Source organism: Gorilla gorilla, chromosome 3, assembly GCF_029281585.2.
Source record: "Gorilla gorilla gorilla isolate KB3781 chromosome 3, NHGRI_mGorGor1-v2.1_pri, whole genome shotgun sequence".
In the NCBI taxonomy this organism is placed as follows: Eukaryota; Metazoa; Chordata; class Mammalia; order Primates; family Hominidae; genus Gorilla; species Gorilla gorilla.
Window position 1 is genome coordinate 193,271,875 of NC_073227.2, and position 13,783 is coordinate 193,285,657.

General features: G+C 34.3%; 1 protein-coding gene across 1 annotated transcript in view; it reads left to right on the top strand.

The window, feature by feature from the left end:
• The window catches only part of GALNTL6 (polypeptide N-acetylgalactosaminyltransferase like 6), a 1,233,993-nt gene that overhangs the window by 493,248 nt on the left and 726,962 nt on the right, over nt 1–13,783 (top strand). The window contains exon 4 of the mRNA XM_004040637.5: nt 195–333. Within this exon, the coding sequence (XP_004040685.2) occupies nt 195–333 (139 nt within the window). The remainder of the gene's footprint in view (nt 1–194; nt 334–13,783) is intronic.

Consider the following 13,783-nt stretch of genomic DNA (forward strand, 5'->3'; position numbering starts at 1 on the left):
TGTGGTTTGCTTTTTATATTGAGTATATTTCATTTACTTAAAGGCAATTAAAATAATATAATAAAATCTTAGTACTAGCTCCGTCTGCAGAGCACAGCAATAGGCGATGATACACATTCCAGTCTTCATATCTGTTCTAGAAGATAAAATGGCTTTTATAGAGACGATAATCTCATTTTGTTTTCTCCTGCTAGGGAAAGGTGAACATGGGAAACCTTACCCCCTTACTGAAGAGGACCATGATGACTCAGCTTACAGGGAAAATGGTTTTAATATTTTCGTCAGCAACAATATTGCTCTAGAGAGGTCTCTGCCAGATATTCGTCATGCTAAGTGAGTATCAGCATATCAGTGATCAGGGTGGGTTTTTTTGTTTTTTTTTTTTTTGTCCTTTGATTGTTTTTTTAAATGCGTATCACTGCGAGATATGTAACCAAATATTTTATCCTAATAATTTTGATAAAAACTCATATTGCATCATCTTAAATATACTTGACCTAAATTGGAGTAACCATTAAAATTTCAAAACAATACTGAATTTCTAAAAATTCAATACACATTTTTGTTGACTGTGTTAACTCATTAACATGAAATATTTTAAGACAATATCCGTACTTTTAACTTTTGATCATGTAAATTACAAAGCAAATGTTTTTTGCTGGTTATTAGAGCTACCAGAACTGTCTACATGTGCATGTCTTCTATGAACTTCATTCTCACCCCAGACAGATTTAGTGCCATGGTTGTTGCATTTTCATAAAGAATACCCTAAATGAATGCATCCATAATCCAAAAGTGATAAGTAGTGATTGCTGGTTCAATTTCTTGTCACTTTATAAACTGCTTGTGGCTTGTCTGTTGACAGTGAGTTGAGTTTGTATTGAACTGTAACTGCATATTATAGTTGAAATGATACTACTATATATACTTACCCCAAATCCATCTTTTCTCTATCTACCCCCATCTACATCTAACATCACTTATTGTACTTTTCATTTTAATGTGTTATTGTTTTCCTAATAGCGTAAACACCACCAAAGGATACTAACTGAGAACATGGAATGTGATAAGAATTTGTAATGTAGTGTTGGCACATGTATCTGATAAATCTATCTAACTGTACTAATATAGCTATCCTTTCACCCACAACAACCCAAAAACTTCCCTATGGAAACCCTGGTGTGAGAGAGAGAAAATCAAGGAAAAAAAATCAGGGCTACTAATTAAAATAAGAATCAGAAATCTAAATTAAACCAGTAATTTAAAGCGATAAAACTCCTTAACTTTGTGCAAAGATAATTGACCCTTTAGAAAAAAAATCAGTACATTATGGTTTGAAGGACTATTTTCTAGTTGCCATTTTGTATCTTTAGAAATTTATTTAAAATTATGAAATAATTACTGTTTTTCTCCTCATGTTTTATATGAAGTTGCATTTCCCAATATAGCTAAACAGAGGACTAATGTGAAGAACAATCTTTTTTTCCTAAATTGAGTGCTTTATATATTGACCCAGGCCTTTTAACCAGCCAAATTATCCCCACGTTACCTGAAATTATCTACAGTAATTCTCACTGACCAAGAACATTTCTAGTTACGAGAAATTTTAATACCTAATTGCACATCATCAAAGATGCATTAAGTTGCATTGTTGGCATAATAAATATGCTAAGAGAATAATTTTTATCTATCCAGTTCCCCCCCCACCCCCACACTTCTTTTTTTTTTAGGCGGAGTCTCCCACTGTCGCCCAGGCTGGAGTGCAGTGGCTTGATCTCGGCTCACTGCAAGCTCCGCCTCCTGGGTTCACGACATTCTCCTGCCTCAGCCTCCCGAGTAGCTGGGACTACAGGCGCCTGCCACCACGCCGGCTAATTTTTTGTATTTTTAATCGAGACGGGATTTCACCTGTTACCCAGGATAGTCTCGATCTCCTGACCTCGTGATCCGCCCACCTCAGCCTCCCAAAGTGCTGGGATTACAGGCTGAGCCACCGTGCCCAGCCCCCACCCCAACACTTCTAATCTCAGTCTCTTAATGTGTATTCAAGTGGAAATAATGACAAGTTTAGAAACAGTGCAGAAAATCACTGAAGTCAAAAGAAGACAGTTATTCCCATTCTTCTCAAAAACTATTTTTAGTGTGAACACCATCTTTTAAGAAAAGATCTTATGTAATAATGGGAAAAAAATGGAAAGATGTAAAAAAAATTCTGAAATTTTTATTAGGGTTACTCAATTTACAATATGAAGACAGCATTATTATAAATGTTACGGAAGAAAAATATGGCCAAAATATAATCTGGGATAATATTCCAACTTAGTTACTAAGGCTGGATATTTAATAGGACAAGTGGTCATGTAGTAAAAAAAAAAAATATGAAAACAAACAACAGCAGCAACAAAAACCTTGAGAGGGTTTGAGATGGATAAAAAGAAAGTGTTAAGTATACTACCAGGAATAAGGTTCACCTTGGTGAGGTCAGTATTTGACTCTTAGCAATGCTGGAAGAGAAGCCTGATGTCACCTCTGATTTTGCCAGTGCTCCACCTGCAGGAAACAGAGAGCCAAATAATGTCTTACAGGCTCCCACTGTTTAAAGTACTATGCTTTTGACTTCATCTGTGCTTCACCAAAGGCAGGGCAGGTACATTTAACCACAAGAGTATGCAGCTCTGTGTAAGTGATCTTTGAAATTATAAGATCAACTTGTGACATATTTCAGTATTATCTATTTAACTAGGCTGAAAGTGATGGACCATAGCTTTTTTATATTGACACAATCTATAGAATAGAATGCAAACTTTGTGTGACTTTTAAAATAAAACATCACTTCTAAGAAACTTTTCCTTTTCAGTAAGCCAATTGAAACTAGTCTCAGAGTGCTAGGAGGGAAGAGTTTATTTTTCTTTATTCTAGGATTTTACAATGGAAGATATGGGGACTCCTATCTTGAGATTTAACTGAACTTGATCTTATTCTAAAGCATATTAGCTGGACTTACGCCATGTGATAAACTATTGGTCACTCCCTGTATATTTAAGTGCTCTGTACTCTTTCATATTCTCACATTTAGTTAAAAAAAATCATGGTTTTATATGTTTTGATATGTAGTGCACATTCTAGTACACTATGAAGAATATTTAAGACAACGTATTTCAGAAATCCTAATGCATAGGCTTTTTTTTTTTTTTTTTTTTTTTTTTGAGACAGAGTCTCCCTCTGTAGCCCAGGCTGGATGGCAATGGCGCGATCTTGGCTCACTGCAACCTCCGCCTCCTGGGTTCAAGCGATTCTCCTGCCTCAGCCTCCTGAGTAGCTGAGATTACAGGCACCTGCCACCAAGCCTGACTAAATTTTTTGTATTTTTAGTAGAGACAAGGTTTCACCACGTTGGCCAGGTTGGTCTCAAACTCCTGAACTCAGGTGATCCGCCTGCCTCGGCCTCCCAAAGTGCTGGGATTATAGGCTTGAGCCACCACGCCAGGCCTGCATAGGGATTTTTTAAAGAAATTTTCTGATTCATTTCTTCACTAGTATAAAAATAAACTGCTTTTTTTGGCTTTATTATTTGAGAATCAGCATAGATTTCCTTAAGTAGGAGCCATAGACAAAGGACAGAATATTGGCATGTGTGCAATAATTTGATCAGTCTTACTTTTATCCAAAAAATACATTTCAAGCTTTTCACTTGTGTTTTTAATTTTTAAAATAGTTTTTCCAAATGCTCTTAACATCTCTCTATCTTACAAATTGTTTCAGCTTCTTACACTATCTATGCTTTGGTATGTCGAATTTTTTATCTTTTTTTATATTCTCCTAGCCCTACACTTTGGGTTGATTTTTTTTTTTTTTTTTTTTTTTTTTTGAGATGGAGTTTCACTCTTGTTGCCCACGCTGGAATGCAATGGCGCAATCTCAGCTCACTGCAACCTCTGCCTCCCGGGTTCAAGCAATTCTCCTGCCTCAGCCTCCCAAGTAGCTGGGATTACAGGCATGCGCCACCACACCTGGCTAATTTTGTATTTTTAGTAGAGACAGAGTTTCTCCATGTTGGCCAGGCTAGTCTTGAACTCCTGACCTCAATCTGCCTGCCTTGGCCTCCCAAAGTGCTAGGGTTATAGGCATGAGCCACTGTGCCTGGCCCTGGTTGATTTTTATATATTTTTTGAGCATATACTTGATGTATTTTAAATACTCACTCCCTTCTTCTGTTAGTGCCAAGTCATGTCTGTATCCATAGTGCCTGTGATCACCCTGAATCTCTCCTTAGAACATCTTATCTTTATATTTTATTTAATGCAATGTTGATAAGAATTTTACAATGAGCACTTCTGTATGACAAATGTCCAGTCAATGGATATCTCGGTGGCCTGGTTTTATTTTGCCACACTTTTAAGTTTTTCTCCACTTGTGTATTGATTTTGCCATGTCTTTGTATTTAGTCATCTACCTGAGATGTCACATATATTCTTAGCATGCTATGGAACACCTTATTTAACTTATAGTTCAGGATGGGAGACATAAGACATCTATTTGAAATATACATATAAAATAGGGAAATAGAAAACTATGTAAAAATGGCCTATATAGAAAAGAAGCTCTGATAAATTTATGCATGAATATGTTGTTGCTAAGATAAAATTGAATTTTTAAGCAAGTATTATTCCCTGCATATGGAAGAATTAATCAAAAGTTATCACAAATACCCTGTAAGCATGATATAATTAGTGTAATTAATGTGGGTAAGAAAAATTCATATCTATGAAAAAAGGAATAATTGAGGTAAAGAGATAGAAGAACCATTCTAATAGGAGAGTTGAGGTAGGCTTCACAGCAGTTTTGGGTAAATGCATCTTTGATATGAGTTTCATTTTTTTTGGCCGTTATAAAAGTATATGTGTTTATACAGATAAATATTTATGCACCTACATGTTACCTGAGATAGACTTCTAAGGTGGCTGAGTAGCTGGGATATTTTAAAATTAATATAGTCTCACTTTGTATTGTGACTTTTTATCATTTCTTTTTTATATCACTAATATTACCCAGGTAGAAATAGTTTTAGCTTCATGACTTTGACAATAAATGGAGTATGAGGTATCACAGAGTGTTCTCTCAACACTCAATACTCCATTGCTTGTCAAAGCCATGAAGCTAAAACTATTTCTGTCTAAGAGAATCTTTACAACCTCTTGGATTATATGATTGTTTTCAGTAGGGTGGCAGTTATACCAGACTAATGTAGTCCTGTTTCCTGTAGTTTCAGAACCATTTGAGAGATAGCCCCAGAAATGATTTGCTATGAAAACATTCTCTTTCTTATTGTTGCAATTCTATTGGTGAGCATGGTTTAGATGCAGGCCAAGTATTATACTCAAGACTGAAGTCCAGAATGAGGCACATTCAGTCTTCAAGTCACAGACATTGCTGGATAGCATAATCAAAATTGTCAAACTTAAGTCATGGATGGCAGAATAAGATGACTGATCTCCGCAGGCAAGCAGGTTCCAAAGCAGAAAAAAATGAAGAAGGAGCTGGCCAACTACAGTAAGCTTTGTAACCCAAACCCACGAATCTCTTTCTCCGGGAAAGAAACTCTGAAAAGGTGGAGAAAGGCCAGGTGCGTTTGTCTAATGACTGTCCTGCCACATGGGAACATCTGTAGAGAAAAGAAGTCTCCTCCTGTGATAAGTAGTATATACTTACAAGTACTTACATGAAGTACTTACAAAGTCAGCACTATATGCTATTTCTCGATATATACAGACTTTTGAGCAAACTCTTGATTTTTCAGTGCCTTATATTCTAAATACTCCTGCCTTTCTGGAAGTATATTGAATAATGATTCTAAATATATTGACTTGCATGACTTGCATTGTGATGCTGAACAAGTCCAATTGCATTTTGAATGTTTATGTGCCCATTTCCGTAAGCGGGGATGCAAGTTTCTTCAGCTTCCTCACCATGTATGAAGATTATTAAAATTGGGGCAAGGTTTACCAAATCAGCGATCACATGATCTATTCAGTTATTTCTTTGTCTTCTGATAATGATCTTGTTGATTCCCTTTTTTATTTTCCAGTTATATCATGGAGATGTAAAATATAAGGAGACCTAGTGTATTCTAATTTCACAATTTTAATTGTAAATACATAATTAGATTTTTATTAGAAAGAATAATTATGTATTCAATTTCTTTCAGATAAGATTTTGTAAATATACTATAAATAGTTTTTATTTTATTTTTATGCATAGTAGAAAAATGTGATCCATTTTGACTCTTGTCTATGTAATCCTAGAACTCATTGGCAAACATATTTGAGTTAACCATCCAAAAATTTGCAAGGATAATTTTTTATATTTCTCAATTTCAAAAGCCACATAAAAAGTGAATAGCACTAGTTGATTGCCTTTTCCATTTTTATTATGATATCCTTGTGAACTTGATTAAGTACCTTCATTCAACAAGTTTACAAGTGAATTCAGAAGCAAAATAAACTAAAATGACTGTTCATGCACTCCAATTAGGTGTGAATGTTGCCACAGAGACAGAGATGGGAAATGTATCCTTTAAATCAAACACTATTCTAGCCTAGGGCACATCTAAATATTACTTAAAAAATAAAGCAGTTAAATGATAAGCAGGAGATTGAAAGAAGGAATAGCTACAATCAGGTAGAAGCCATCTTTCAAAACTGTTATTTAAGTGAGTACCCTTCAATATTTTTTGAAAACCGATTGTATGCACAGTAATACAGACGTTAGTACATAAGTTCTCAGGGTCATTACAGAAAGTCATAATGAAATAACGACAACAAAAAATTTAGATATACCTCTCATTCTTGACTAAAGCCTGAAAAAGACAGAAGATGTTTATCACTGTAACTAAGAGGTGTGTCCCTAGTGAAACAAAAATCTTCCTTGGAGAGATAACAGTTTAAGACTTGTCAGACATTAACCTTTTGGAGTGACTGACAGACCATGAGGCTGGGCGCCATGGCTCACGCCTGTAATCCCAGGACTTTGGGAGGCTGAGGCAGGTGGATCACGAGGTCAGGGGTTCGAGACCAGCCTGGCCAACATGGTGAAACCCCGTCTCTACTAAAAATAGAAAAAATTAGCTGGGCGTGGTGGCAGGCACCTGTAATCCCAGCTACTCTGGAGGCTGAGGCAGGAGAATCACTTGAACTCAGGAGGCAGAGGTTGCAGTGAGCCAAGATCGCACCATTTCACTCTGGCCTGAGCAATAAGAGCGAAACTCCATCCCCCCACCCCCCAAAAAAACCAACAACAACAAAAAACAACAAAAAAAGAAAGGCTGAATGAGGACAAGGATAAGGGAACTGGAGTCTAAAAGGATAACAATGGGAAAACAGTGCACATGAAAAAAAAATCTAAAAATAAACTATAGCTGCTTCAAAATCATGTGTGTTGAATATCAAAGAACAGCCTTTGTAATCTTATGATAAGGATCAAATAAATAAAACTGAAAGCGTAGGTCTGAGAAATAGATTCATAATTTTAACCTTTAAAGAAAAAAATCTGAAAATTTGATGTAATCATATACATTGCTCTGTAAGGTTTATCTAGCAACTGTATTTCTAAATTTTCCCCTTCCTCGTTTTACTCCTACCCACAGAAGTTTACTGAAATGACAGACAGTGATTTAAGATTTTAGGTTGTATATAATAAAGAATGAGTCTGTAAGAAAATTCTGCCATTTTAAAGAGAATGCTGGAGCTTCCTTTCCAAATCAGCAAGCCATGTAATCTTAAACTATTGTTAAAGTAATCACTAGCACTTAGATTGTGATGCCAAACAGTGGCATTAATAAATGTGATTGCAACCAAAGGATAATCTGTAAATCTAATGCTCATTCAAATTAAAAAATTAAAGTAGATATATCACGTATTCTCTTGAACTTAATAATTAAACAGAATTGGTTGAACCACCAATGTGCATGTTACCACACTACAGAGGAAATCATTTAAAATTTTAATAAATTTATCTCATTTATAAAGATTCTTGATTTGAATATTTTAAATGTGCACCTAAAAACTATTAATTTTATTCTCAAGTATTCACAGATAATTGTACTTGGTTTTACAGAAGAAAAATTGTCTCTACACATTTTATTTTAAATCATTATCTTAAAACATAGTTTATCAAGATTAGAAATCCTGGTAAGTATTTTTCAATAACAAATGTGCTCTTACCTGAAGCACATTTTTAGTTATCTGAAAATTATTTATTAAGCATGTGAGTGACAGGCACTTAGATGAGTTTATAGATAAGTCATCCAAAGGTTGGATGTCAGCATAAGGTACTCCCCTGACTTGCTCCCTGGTGAAGTTGGTGAAAATTATTTCTTTAAAAATATCTAAGTCTCTGGAAATGGTCCTAAAGGCAAATAGAAAGGGAAGAAACATCTATTCAAGACAATTTATGAAAATTTGGTAAGAAAGGAATTTGTGGTATCTGAAAGAAAATCACTCTATCCTTCTCTCCCAACTCAGCAAGTCAGAGACACTACTTCAGACAGGTGCGACCAAGAACACAGGGCTTTCTATTGGCCTCACTCCGAATCCAAGAGCCATTTACCTAGGAGGAGCAGGACTTCAGTATCTCTCATCCTGCTCCTTGTTTCCTGTTACTAAGAGAAAGTCTTGGGTAATCATAGTACAGAGGTGGCATCTCTTCTTCCTCTTAGCCACCACACATGAAACAGAGGCTCTACGTGGGGTATAGCATGCTGAGAATACTTCAGGCCCTTATTGTACTTTGCCCAGTTTGTGATGTGGTGATTTCACGTGAGTGATGCAAGCAGAGAGGTTCTCAGGCTACTGGTCCCCTCTTCCTGAGTGCTCAGCTTCTAGAGCAGGGTGTCTTTCCAGGAATGTTGGCCTTGTCCCCACCCTTATCTCCAGAGCTTTGCTTCAGAGATTTTGCCTGAGAGAGAAGCAAGGCACAAAACATATAGCACCAAGTATCTTCCCAAAGAAACTGACTTCTTTGCAACGTTGCATAGAGAAGTTCAAACCTAAGGTCACTCTGAAAAAGAGATTGTGATGAAAAGTAATTGTACAGTGGTGGTTTGTATATTTAGGAAGATACAGCCTAGACTGTAGGCCAGCCATTTTGCAGGAGAGAAAAAAAGAATGAGAAACTTGGGAGGATCCCTCCTGGTGTCAGAACAAATATCACAGAGAGACTTCAAAAACTAACCCTTCAAATGAGCCACAATTTGAACAGATTAGTGTGTAGAACAGTTTATATCCCAGGGCATTATTAAAAACAAGAAAGCAATCAACCAGCAATTAGTGGTGTTTAACAGCAGGATATGGTCAGGAAAGAGAGGAAGAAACCCCTACGAATACCACTGTCATCTCAGGCTGAATGTGGGCAACCCAAAGCCACAGCCCCCTGAGGAGCAACGCTGGAGACTTAACCATGTGATGAAAAGAAACAGACTTCAAACAAAATACAGTGGTTTTCTTTTATCTGTGATTTCACTTTTTGAGGCTTTATTTACCTGTGGTCAATCATAGTCAAAAAATAAGTGAGGACAGTACAATAAAATATTTGGAGAGAGAGTGAGACCATATTAACATAATTTTTGATACAGTATATTGTTATAATTGTTTGATTTTATTATTGTTGTTAATCTCTTACTCTGCCAGATTTATAAATTAAACTTTATCATAGGTGTGTATGTGCTGGAAAATAATAATAAATATAGAGTTAGGTACTATCTGCAGTTTTAGGCATCTACTAGGGGTCGTGGAACATATCCCCCATGGATGTGGGGGTTGGGGGCTGGGGACTACTCTAATCAGGCCAGTTACTAAAAAAATAAACAAGCAAATAACAATAACAAGTCCAAGTGGGAGACAGAATAATCAGTACTTAGAGTTGCTAAAATATATCATCTGAAACATCCTGTTTCCAACAAAAACTTATAAGCCATGCAAGAAACAGTAAAGTGTGACCCCTCAGAATAATAAAAAGGCAGGTAATACAAACTGTCTGTGAGAGAAATCAGAGATTAAATATAACAGAAAAGGACTTCAAACTAGCCATCATCAATACATCTACTGAACTAAAGGAAACATAATGAAAGAAACAAAGAAAGGTATTAAGATAATGTTTCATTAAATAGAGGACATCAATAAAGAGAGAAATTAGAAAACAACAAAAAAGACCAAATAAAACTCCTAGAGTTGAAAGCTGCAATAGCTAAAATAAAAAGTTATTTTGAGTGGCTTAAGAGAAGACTGCAACTGATAGAAGGAAGAAATATCAATGTTACAATAGGTAGTAAGGCAGACACAAGCAGGGCAGGAGAGGGTCCCCCACCACCAGAAATGTCAGGCAACCATCATGTGATGGTCAGGCAGTTATTAAATCTCTCTAAGATAATAATTGGTCACAGCTGGCACTAGGGAAAGGCAGTCTTCTAAGAGAGAGAAACATCTGAAACTGGTGATCAGCAGCTTCCTGATAAGATTTCAGAAGCTGGGCAAGTGAGCCCAAGCATGCACACAAAGAGGCAAAATGGTGGAGTTTAACTGGTATATGACCCTCTAGGAACATTCCGATTGGTAAGAGAAGAACGCCTCAAGTGAGCATTCATACAACTCCAGTAAACACACTGCATGCAGACAGCCCACCCAAGGGAAGAATCAGGGGAGAAGTAATGCAAGACCCTAGAAACATGCCAACATATGAAACCCCAAGTCAAAAGGTCGAACCATGCACTTGATCACTCAAGTCATGCACTTGGCCCTCTTCTATGCGTAGTTCACTTAGGTATATGACTTATACATATATGCTTTATAACATGTTTGTCACTACCCAGGTGCCAAGTTGACATTTTATTCTTCTATTGAGAATGGGAAGAGACAACCTTAACTGAACCAAAATAGTTTTGCAAGAAATCATGCAATGACAAAAGGTTGAAAGAAAATAATTTCCTATCTTTCTGAACATGTCAGATCCTTTATATAGATTTTTTAAATAATTGGTTTGCTAACTATAATATTATTAGCTATTCTGATAATTATTTTTAGGAAATCTGGATTTCACAGAATTGAACTACCTGAACTGTCATCTATCAGTAAAGCCACGTTACAAGGCTTTTAGTAGACTAGTAGGCAGTAAATTAACCAATTAACAAATTAGTATGGAGTCTAAGTTGCTGGCACTGTTATTTATAAAGGTGTCTAAAACACCATTTTTGCTCTAGCCATGAGGTCAGAAACAAATTCTAGTATTTTGAATTGGTGTCCTTTCCACACAGACCCTAATAAAACTGACTGTAAATGAGTTGACACTCCATCACTATTTCAGGGAATTCCTTTGATTATTTCAAAATGGCACAAAATCATAACCATTTAGACTATGAGCCATAAAGGAATCTCAGAATATAACTTTCTGCCTGTTTATTATGATTATTACTATATGTTAACTCATTTACCATTATATGAGAAATGTTCCAAATGTCATATTTTACATGATGTGTGTGTGTATATATCCATTTTAATCTGAAATATGTTAACATAATTAAGGAATCCTTAAAAATACACTATCACTTCATTCTTCAGATTATATTATCAGGTAAAGTACGTTGAATAATATGATAGAGTCAGATGCCAATGTTACTTGAACAAACTTATTAATGAATATTAAGAATATATTTGAAGCCAATCATGTAAAGTATTTATTTTCTGATATTACTTTAAAAGGAAAAAAGAAATAAATTCACTTAATTTTGAGGGCTCTAAGAGTCATTACTTTAAATACTAAGCTTAAATTTTCCTTTTTGAAAGGGCAGTTTTCTATAAACACATATTTTGGAAAATTTAATAGTTCTCTTAGTAATTGACTGAAATAGACCAAAAAATTAAGTTGGAATATAGGATATTTAAACAAAATCACCAATAAACAGGCTTAATTTATATTTATTTATGTTTATTGGCTACTATATTTAATAATGGCATAATAAATATTTTTTCAATTGTACATAGAATATTTACCAAAATAGAACATATGCCAGTACATAAACAACTCTCAATAAATTTCAGTGGATTGAAGTAATAGAGTATTTTCTTTGACCAAACTTCTATTAAATTATTAATCAAAAATAATATACTTATAAATATGCAAATATTTAGAAATTAAATAGCATTTATAAAGGACTCATGAATCAAATATAAAACTATATAGCTTAAAAAATATTTCAAATAGAATGATAATGAATATACATCCTGAAGTTTGTTAATATGCTTTACATATAAAGTGCTCCTTATAGATAAATGTGTAGATTTAAATGTTTAAATTTGTAAAGAAAATTTCATTTAGTTAAAGTAAGTACAAAGAAGGAAATAAATCAATGACTTTGTCAAAAAGAAGAAAAAATAATTCAAACTGTAATACTTTGAACAGATTAATTAAATTTCTAAATCCCAAGAAGTATTTCTAAGAAAAAAAAAAGAGAACACATTATTATCAATTATGAAACATGGACATCATTAAACTTTCAACAAGCATTTAAATTATAATGAAGGAATATTATAACCATCATGCCAATACATTTGACACTTAGATAAAATATAAAATTTTATTTAAATACCAACTGTTGCTATCACAAAATGAAGCAGAAAATTCAAATATCTGTGGAACTATAAAACATTAAATTTGTAATTCAAAGACTACCACGCAGGTTCTGATTTCTGGGTAAGATGAAAGAAACACATGCTTCTCTCATTCTCATTGAACTCAAATGTAAAATCTAGGCAGAATTGTGGCCCCGCTGATTGAAAACACTGGAAAAAATAAATAGCAATAGGTGGAGAAGGAAAAGACATGAGAATTCAAAGTAGCAGTGAAATGAGGCTGTAAGCCTGAGTTCCTTAAAATAATGTTTGACAGTTAAAGCAAAACAACATTTCCTGTAATTTTCAATGTACCTAAATATATGAGACAACTATCAATCACTTAGGGGAGTATAAAGTAATCTATATGGTAATATAATTTCAACAATCAAAGTGAAATGGTAAAATATTCATTTTAAATACACTGGAAAAATGAAGTATATATTCTTTATTTCCTAGAACAATCACTAAAATGTTATGCAAAGATTAAAATCACAATGGATTCATAGAAATGGAATACTAAAAAATATATAAATACCCAAAGAAAGTAGAAAAGGGGAACTATTTGGGGGAATAAAAAAAGAAAACTAGAAGAAAACACTCCACTCTACAATAGCAGAGTTTATATTCTTCTCATGTGCACTATGAAATATTTATCGAAATAGACCATATCATAAGTTATGAAACAAATGTTAATGAGTTGAAATCTTACAAAGTATATCACTGATCATAGAATTAAACTAAAAATCATTAACAGAGGGATAACAGAACAATCTCCAAAAACTTAGAAACCAACACATAGTTTAATAATTCATGCACTGAAAAGGAGGTTTCAAAGGAAATTAGAAAATATTTTTAAATGAACAAAAATAAAAATATACATACCAAAAGTAATCTATGTATATAAAGCAATTTTAAGTTTTATAATTCTATGTTTATAAAAAGAGAAAAAAACCCTCAAATCCATAATTTAAGGTTTCAGTTTAAGAAAGTAGAAAGAGAAGAGCAAAATAAATTCAAATGATAAATATCTTACTGGATTTGTGAAATTATCTGTATTTACTTACAGTTCTATCAACTTTCGCTTCATATTTTTGGAAGCTTTGTTATCGGGTGCATAAACATTT